Source organism: Medicago truncatula, chromosome 8 (assembly GCF_003473485.1).
Source record: "Medicago truncatula cultivar Jemalong A17 chromosome 8, MtrunA17r5.0-ANR, whole genome shotgun sequence".
Classification (NCBI taxonomy): domain Eukaryota; kingdom Viridiplantae; phylum Streptophyta; class Magnoliopsida; order Fabales; family Fabaceae; genus Medicago; species Medicago truncatula.
Window position 1 is genome coordinate 6,062,990 of NC_053049.1, and position 9,291 is coordinate 6,072,280.

The following is a 9,291-nucleotide window of genomic DNA, read 5'->3' on the forward strand; positions in this document are numbered from 1 at the left end:
GGGTAGCAAATAATCCAAACAAAAACAGCAAGAGATAAAAGAAAGAGAGAGAAAGAACACAAGATATTTGTTTACCCAGTTCGGTCTAATGATGACCTAGTCTGGGGAGAGAGCAGCTCTCCAATCCACTATAATGAATGAGTTTCTTTACAAAGAGATAATGAGTTTCAAGAATCAGTCTTCAAACCTAATTCTACCCAAGTCCCAGCCTCTTCCCGTGACCAAGAGACTCAATCCTAATAGTGTTTTGTTCAAGGTGAATCAAAACAATCCCAACCCTAGAGTTGTTGCCAAGAGAAATTCTCTATAAACCCTAGTTTGTTTGTTGGTCTAAACCTTGTTTTTCTACACACTTTTATCATCTGATACAAGGCTGTATTTATAGTGGAAAGTAAACCCTTATAAAACTGAAACAAATCTAACTGAAAAATACGTTTTATTTTTATCTTCAGCGCGACCATCGTGGCACGACCCTGCTTCATCGTGGCACGATTTTTCCAGTAGCTTCCCAGGAATCTTGCTTCAACCATCGTGGCGCGATGCTTGGCACGATACTCCAGATTTCTGATTTTAAGTTAACTCTCACACTAACCAATCAAAAGAAAAAAATAAGTAAAAGCATTATTTAATCAACTAGTAGAATAATTTTTAACAATAAATAAGTGGTTGACACTCCTTAATTACCTTGTTATTTTTTAATACATCACAAACTTCTTTAATATCTCTTAACCTGCTGCATTTTTCCGGGTCTCTGCTAGTCTGGTCTTTCTTTTGCCGAACTATGTCAAAAGCCATTTGTTGTAGTAAGTCGTGCATTTGTATTATATTATCATATGAAATAGTGATAAGAGCTTTATCTTCAAGGGTGACTATTCCACTGGCAGCATTGAAACCACAGGCATCTAGTATTCTTGTCACAAAATCTCTTTTTTCATCTTTGAAAAAGAACGCAATATCTAAAAACATTTCCTTTTCTCGGACTATTAATCCATTATAGCTAGATTTTTCTGTTCTTGAGCTTATCAAACCGGCGAATATCGAAAAATCATCCTGGAGGAAACATTTACAATCTAATCAGAAATCACAAAAGAAGAAATGAAAAATGAAAAAATATATGTGATTTCAAAATGCTTGCATCTAATGTTGCTTGTTCATTCTAAAGAATAATATTGAGAATCATTCTAAATGGAGAAAAACTAGCTATTGTAATCAAATAGAAGGATGAAAGTTAAAAACGTGCCTATAATCATGTCATTGACACCATCACAAGATGAAGTATCTCGTCTTGAATTAGTGTCTCTGCAAGTCAAGACATGCAATTCATCAGCTCACTCAAGAAAAACAAAACATATAATCTTCATGTAAGTTCATAATACGCAAATGGAAGAAAAGAAACATACTATAAACTCTCGGATTTCATAGTAGGCCGTGGCGGATTAATCTCCATAAATAGCTCAATGGACCTGCTTACAGTAAACATTTACCCAAAAGAACATTATCCCAATTTGTTGAGCTTATAATTTTCTAAAAGTATATACTAAGATTACACCCGGGGAATACCGGGTTCGATTCCCAAGGGGAACAACGCTTGGCCAGTGCGCATGCCTAAACGCATGAGCCGGATTAGTCGCCCACCACTGGTGGGTCAGTGCGAAAGCCAAAAAAAAAAATAATGATTTTACTTATTTTTAAATTAGGGATGTCTCTCGACAATTTTATGACATTGAAAAAAGAAGGACTAGAAGATAATAATGTGTGCGATTTGTGCAAGAGGGTAAATAGTTTTCATACCCATGAAGCAGTCAAATGATGAACACCTGCATTTTTCATTCAAGTTCAAATCTTGTTGGTTATTCTGAATGCTAGTTCTTTCATTCTCATCACGTCTTTCAACTGACTCATCAATCTCATTTCCTATTTCTCTCTCATCATCATCACCATCATCATCATATCTTGCAATTGATTCTGACTGAAATTGTTGTATATATTCATGAAAATCTGATCCTAGGCTCCGTGACAACTCCAATGCAATTTCCTTTTCTAAGTCTCTGTCCAAATTCATGGTGGCTGCAAGCCTTGGAAATTCTGAGTAATAAATTGGATAGATCCCACACTCTTTCAAAATATAAGAGCCATTAAGATCCCCACTTAAATTTGTAACAGAGAATTCAAATGCATTTCCAATGAAATGTGGTTCATTATAGCACATGAAAACATGATCCAGGCTCACATCTTTAATAGAATGACTATTTATAAAATTCAAGTCGCCACTTTCCGAATAGTACTTGAATCTGATTTCTAGATTATTACCATGCTCCTCCATTTGAAAGGATGGAGAAACAACAACAGAATAAATGAATCCAACATCTTTGGAAAGTGGAGGAATTTTAATAGTAATGGAGGAAGAGGAACCTATTGCTCGGAATTTGAACTGACTTGGAACTGTGCATCCCGGTAACCAAAAATGAACACCGTTATAACTCCATCCGTGCACATCATAAACAATTATAGTATTATGAAATGCGGCACTCTTCATTGTTAATATGACATCTTCTGTAATACGGTTGAGTGAAGGTGCATCCAATTTTATGGTATTCTTGAATGAAATTTCCTTCTTCCATCCCTTCATACTATGTGAAAGAGCCTTCAAACTCGAAACCTTCACCAATGAGATGCAGTTATTGACATGAAGCTCTTCGATGTGTGGAGGAACCTCCGAAAGACAACCAAGCTTCTTGCAATTGTCTAAGTACAGAATACGTAGTCTTGAAAGATTCTTAAAGCTTGTAGGCAACATCTTGACATTGCTTCCATCTAGTCTTAGTTCATACAGTAATGACAAGGAATCAATGTTCACAGGGAGTTCAAGCAAGTTGCCACAATCTTTCAAATATAGTATTATCAACGATTCTAAACCACCAAATAAGGCTTCTAACTTTGATTTAGTTACTACATTGCAATTAGAAAGATCAATCTCTGTAAGTGATCTCATGGAAGACATTTCTTTCGGGAGATTCTTAAGTCTTAAACCTTGTAAATCAAGCCTCCAAAGCATGCTCATACGACCGATTGATGAGTGCAGTATTTCAATACCTGTATTGCTTAAATCCAACTCTTCAATCGAATCTGAGGACAACGAAAATTCCCTGAGACTTGAGCAGCCACTGACATCAATTTTCTGTAGAGATGTTAAATGATTCTCACTAACAAGAATCTCCAACTTTTTGCACCCATCTAAAAGCAAAGTAACAAGTGTGTCCTTGGAAAAAACAGATGGTTGAACTTCATGTAAACTTTCACAACCTGAGAGATACAACCATTTAAGTTTTTCAGCACCAGACAAATCAGGGAGCTTCATCAGCTGTTTGCTTTCCCTTAGGTCGACTTTTTCTAAATGCACAAGTTTCTGTCACAAGTCAAAATGGAAAATCCTTCAATTTTCATTTATTTTTGGCTTAATAACAGTTTTGGCCCCCTATGTTTCAAGAAGTTACGATTTTGACCCATAATTAAAATAATTCGATTTTGGCCCCCTATGTTTTGCTCCCTTTGCACTTTTGGCCCCCTATGCCAATTTTGACCAAGTCAATACTGACGTGGCGCCACGTGTGTAGTTTTTTTTAATAATTAAAAAAATACTTTTTTGTTATTTTTTAATTAAAAAATAAAAAAAATACTTTTTTTAAAATATTTTAATTAAAAAAATAAAAATAAAAAATTACACATGTGGCGCCACATCAGCATTGACTTGGTCAAAATTGACCTAGGGCACCAAAAGTAAAAAGGGGCAAAACATAGGGGGTCAAAATCGAATTATTTTAGTTAGGGGATCAAAATCGCAACTTCTATAAACATAGGGGGCCAAAAATACTATTAAACCTTTATTTTATTCACAAACGCACACAGGCGTACACACACCTGCATCCCGTGCCAAAGATATTTTATATTGCTGCGAGGCAAGTGAATTTCAACAAGTAGCTCAGCGCAAAAAGGGTGTGGAAGAGACTTCAAGGGATATTCACTCCACTCAAGATATCTCAATTTATCCGAAAATGGCATCATATCCTCAGGATGATATATGGTAGTTGATATCTTCTTACTCAAGGGGACATACAGTCTTAGAAATCTTAATTTAGTCATCATTTTGAATGTGTCTGCCCCGACATGCAAATCTTCCTTTTGAGACAAATCAAATATTATCCCTTCAACTTTAGGAGTGCCCTAACCAATCAAAAGAAAAAAAATAAGTAAAAACATTATTTAATCAACTAGTAGAATAATTTTTAACAATAAATAAGTGGTTGACACTCCTTAATTACCTTGTTATTTTTTAATACATCACAAACTTCTTTAATATCTCTTAACCTGCTGCATTTTTCCGGGTCTCTGCTAGTCTGGTCTTTCTTTTGCCGAACTATGTCAAAAGCCATTTGTTGTAGTAAGTCGTGCATTTGTATTATATTATCATATGAAATAGTGATAAGAGCTTTATCTTCAAGGGTGACTATTCCACTGGCAGCATTGAAACCACAGGCATCTAGTATTCTTGTCACAAAATCTCTTTTTTCATCTTTGAAAAAGAACGCAATATCTAAAAACATTTCCTTTTCTCGGACTGTTAATCCATTATAGCTTACTCTTAACACTTCTTGAATTCCACGTAAGGATTCCCCCTTGTTCTCCAAATTTTTCAATTCAGGTTCCCAGAATTCAGGACTTCTAGAATAAAAATGTGAACCCAAAACTTTTAAAGCTAATGGAACGCCTCCTGCATATGCAACTGCTCTTTGTGAGAGAAGTTTGTAACCCTCTTTAGGATGGTTTTGTTTGAAAGCTCCTAAGCTAAAAAGCCTCAGAGATTCTTCAAAATTCCATTTTGTGACTTCATGAATCACATCAACTTTTCCCTTGAGTGTTTGCCTATCTCTTCCCGTGATAATTAGCCTACTGTTTGGTCCAAGGTCATCAAGTTCTGAGCACAAATATTCTAATTGTGCAGCATTATCCACATCATCAAGTACAATGAAAAATTTTCTACCACTTAAGATTCTCTCAATGAATGGGGCTCCAAGAATATCCGATGCAGTAATTTGTCGCTTAAGCAGCTCACTAAGAAGCTTATTACGGATGTACCTTGGTCCAAACTTTTCTATTTCTTCACTTACATTTTCCATAAAGCAAGCGCTTTCATATTGTGCAAAGTGCTTTGCAAACATCTGTCTGGCTATGGTTGTCTTCCCTATTCCACCCATGCCCCAAATTCCAATTCTTGAATATCTTTTCAGCAGTGACTCAGTATAACTACCGTGTTGATCGTTATGAACAAGGCCTTTCAGTTCATTAGGATACATCAAGGCTAGCTTTTTCCAAACATCACTGACAATGCTCTGAATGACTTGAGAGTCATCCCTAGCCAAATAATTAAAAGTATGAATTAATGAACAAATAGTAAAGATGAATCTTGAATATGATTAAGCATCAGATCTTTAAAACATTCTTTTTCACTAAAGAGTTGACTTGTTAAAATTACTTGCTCCAAAGTGTAGCTTTTGCAAAATAAATGTGGCTCACCATGATTCATACAAACTGAACCAAACATGTGAATAATATAATCCCTTCCCTCTAGTAAAAGGATTATTGGAAGAAATATAATTATGTTTACCATATCAGTTTGACAACATGTTCAAGAGGTAATAAGGGTTTTAAATAAGAAAATCTATACTTACTTATAGGTTCGACTTTGACTATCCCATCCAGGTATATTTGCAGCCTCCGCAAGAGCAGCTCTCCACTCAGAAACAGTGTTTGCAAAGGATTCGTTGTTGATGGCTTCTATCTCATAGTGTGAGAACGGTTTCTCGTAACTCCCTGTTTGATTACGTACTTCTGATGTACCTGTGTTATAGAACACAGGTATAACAACTTGACCATGAAGTTTTTTGCATTCAAGTATTTTGAGGAGTTCATTCAAGCACCACTTTGAGGTTGCATAATTTTTGGAGAATACAACAAGAGATATGCGTGAGTCTTGGATTGCTTCAGCAAGTGCTTCACCAATTTCATCTCCCTTCACAAGATTATCATCAATGTATGTTATGATATTTTCCTTGCATAAAGCATAATGAAGATGGCTTGTGAATGTTTCACGCGTGTCTTGGCCCCTGAAACTGATGAACACATCGTACTTTTTCGAAGAGGTGGACATGTTCTGATTAGCTATCACAACCAGTTACACCTTACAAGGAAGAAGAACCTACAGAACACTTCTGAAGAAAACAGAACAGGATATATCAATAATATAAGTATAAGTACTTACAGTTACAGAACAGAAACACCTTACAACTTCAAGGTCAACGCAACCTTAGTCTCTTTTTCTTTTTAGGGTCTGAACGCAACCTCGAGATAAACAACGCAACAAACAAATTGAATAGGTGGTTTCAATTAGAATGCCATGACCGAGACTTACTTGAGTCTTCACTTTAACATTAAAGTAAGATGTTGTCACTATCATATGATAAAAAAAAAAACATAGATAAGATACTATAATGGTGCGCCCCACCGGTTTTCACCACTCCTCCCCACCACTTATGGTAGTTTTTAATAAACCCTTAGCTGTATGGCTCAAGGTAAGGCAACTAAATCCATTGCTTTAGGTTCACCAATAAAAAATTATTTCTACTGGATTTTATGAACAAAAATGCTACATATGGTAAAACGAATTCCTCGAGTCTAGTGTGGATCCAAACGAGTGGCAAATTAATTTTATAGTTGTATGTAGATCTCTGATTCGAATCTATATTCTTGATAATGTTAAAAAAACTTGAGTCATCTCATCTAAATATTCTTGATTAGATATCACTACCAAACTCATATAAAATAGCACACAAGAAAATAATATGTTTTCTTAAAAAATAAAAATAAAATAACATGTTAGGTGACAGACAATGTACGTGAACGCGATCAATGACAGAGACTTTCTTGGTCTTTGCATATATATATATTTTTTTAATAGAATAATTTTTTTAGTATAACTAAAGTTAAAGAAAATTATAAAATAGTTTTTATATTAATTAATTAAATTGAATAATGTGACGCATTAGTCGTTGATGGCCTTTGATGTTTATTATGACTTACTAACTCATTGTATTTTTTGTACCAAAAAAAAAAAAAAAAACTCATTGTATTTTATTACGAGAAATCTTTGGAGTTTTTTTTTTTCTTTCTTCTAGACATTAATTAGAGTTTGGTTGGATATGGCATCTTGGAGGAATTCTTTTATAGTCAGGAGCATAAATGAATATTGCTTGGGCACGAACACATCAATATATTTTTTTTAATAAAAAAAAAATGATAATAAAATGATTTAATATTTTAATCAAAAGTTTTTTTATGTGTGTGTGTGACCAAACACTATTCATTTGTGTTTGTGACCATAGAAGAATGTATTGGGCTCTTGTTAACAAAATTAATTGCAAATTTAAATTTATTTTAAAATAATTAAATAACATGATATTAAATAATATGGTATAATAATCATTTTAGTACAATAGTCCTTAAATGTATTGAAATTTCAAAATAGTTCCTAACACTGCACTTTGTTAGTAAAAATAGTTGCTTATGTTAAAATATTATGTTAATAATATTATATTAGTCGCACAATATACTTACTTACTTCCTGTCATATGAATCATTATAAGTGCTTACTTATTATTTTTTTTGAACAAGTCAAAATAAATTATATTAACACTTCTATAGCAGTCCCTTTAACACAAGGCATACCGAAGAGGCCACTAAAAAATACAAATTGTCTTATCAAATTGCTTATTTATTGTCATATCAATCCCTATAAAAGAGTTATTGTGAACATTGTGAAACTATTTTAACATCAAGGATCATTTTAACTACGAAGTGCACAATCAAGAACTATTTTAAAATTTTAAAATGACTATTATCCCATTAAAAAATTGTTTGATATCCATAAAAAAAAATTGTATGATATCAGCCTATTCAACAAAATTCTAAGGCAATACATTCAATATATATATTCTATACTTTTGGATTAACTTATTGTTGATTTCACGTTACAGTAATAGAGGATAGCTTATAAATTAACTTATAACAGATGATCTTATATTATATAACTTAAAAGTTTAGACGGACGTTGATAATAGATAAAATAGTTGATTGAATTTGTATTGTTTGATAATTAGCAGTTTGACTAGTTTTGTATTTCCATTCGTTCGCCTTTGTTACAAGTTATTCACAATAAAACCAATCGACTAACAAACGCAGAACATAATAGATGAAAAGAATAATGCTGAACCACAAAATTCCATTATTCATTGAAGATATTTGGTAGCCACAAAATGGGTGACTAAACTAGTTGTTTACAAAAATGGGAAGTGCATAAAAATGCTTTATACTTTATTCCATGATCACTATAGCCATAGCCCATAGGGGTTTGATGGTGGAGCACTGGAAGAGCTGGAAGCATCATGGCCTTTGCCCGTTTCCATAAAGAGTGCAGATGATCCCAGACCAGACGCTTGAAATCCATGTCCTCACCACGGCTTCAAAGTTGGTTTGAGGAAGCAACGTTCTTATGTCAGTATCAAGGAGAATGGACTAAGCAAATAAATTCAATTCTATAAACAAAACCTACAAATCTTCCCAACAATTGATACAAACCAACACAAATAGATAGATATTTGACAAATGTATGACAGAAAAACAAATTAAATCTTCTTGATTAAAAATTAAACTTAAACTCCCTAAAGCACCAAATGACCAACCCAAGCATCAGATTGTAAACAAATAGTGGGACTCCAAACTGCCAAGCAAAGCTTCTATCCAAAACTTCAAACACAAACAAATAAAAGCTTTCAACTTGGTATCATGAATTTTTTTCAGAAACATATATATTGAAGATGCTCACCATTTTGGTCTGAATTGCAAAAACAAAAAAGAAATCTATTAGACAAAGGGAACCATAATTCTTTGATTAATAGTGAGGCCGCTCTCTCTAGATGACACAGAAAAGTAATCAATTCTCGTATGCTCTTATCTCTCAATCGTGGTTTTAATTTCTTTGTTAACTTTGCACTGCTGAATTTTCTGGTTTAATTGAAACTTAGTTTATGCGATTTTGCTGTGTGTTTTGCTAGTTTGGTTTGATTGTTTGTTTAGGAAAAATCTTGATGGCTTCCAAATTCCTTCTTTGAACCGACACTTATTCGAGTTTAGAATTTTGCAGTTGGTAGTATATATACGTAAATTCCACTGTACATACTC

The 9,291-nt window shown here is 33.8% G+C and overlaps 1 protein-coding gene across 1 annotated transcript; it reads right to left on the bottom strand.

Moving 5' to 3' along the window:
- Positions 1-377: 377 nt before the first annotated feature.
- Positions 378-6,422, bottom strand: LOC11419903 (disease resistance protein RUN1). Its single transcript, XM_039829661.1, has 8 exons — positions 5,727-6,422; positions 4,320-5,409; positions 3,919-4,221; positions 1,792-3,406; positions 1,401-1,463; positions 1,241-1,299; positions 685-1,050; positions 378-587 (listed from the first exon to the last, which is right to left on the bottom strand). Exons 1-5 carry the CDS (start codon positions 6,203-6,205, stop codon positions 1,417-1,419), a joined length of 3,534 nt encoding a protein of 1,177 aa, XP_039685595.1. The 5' UTR covers positions 6,206-6,422; the 3' UTR covers positions 378-587; positions 685-1,050; positions 1,241-1,299; positions 1,401-1,416.
- Positions 6,423-9,291: the final 2,869 nt, after the last annotated feature.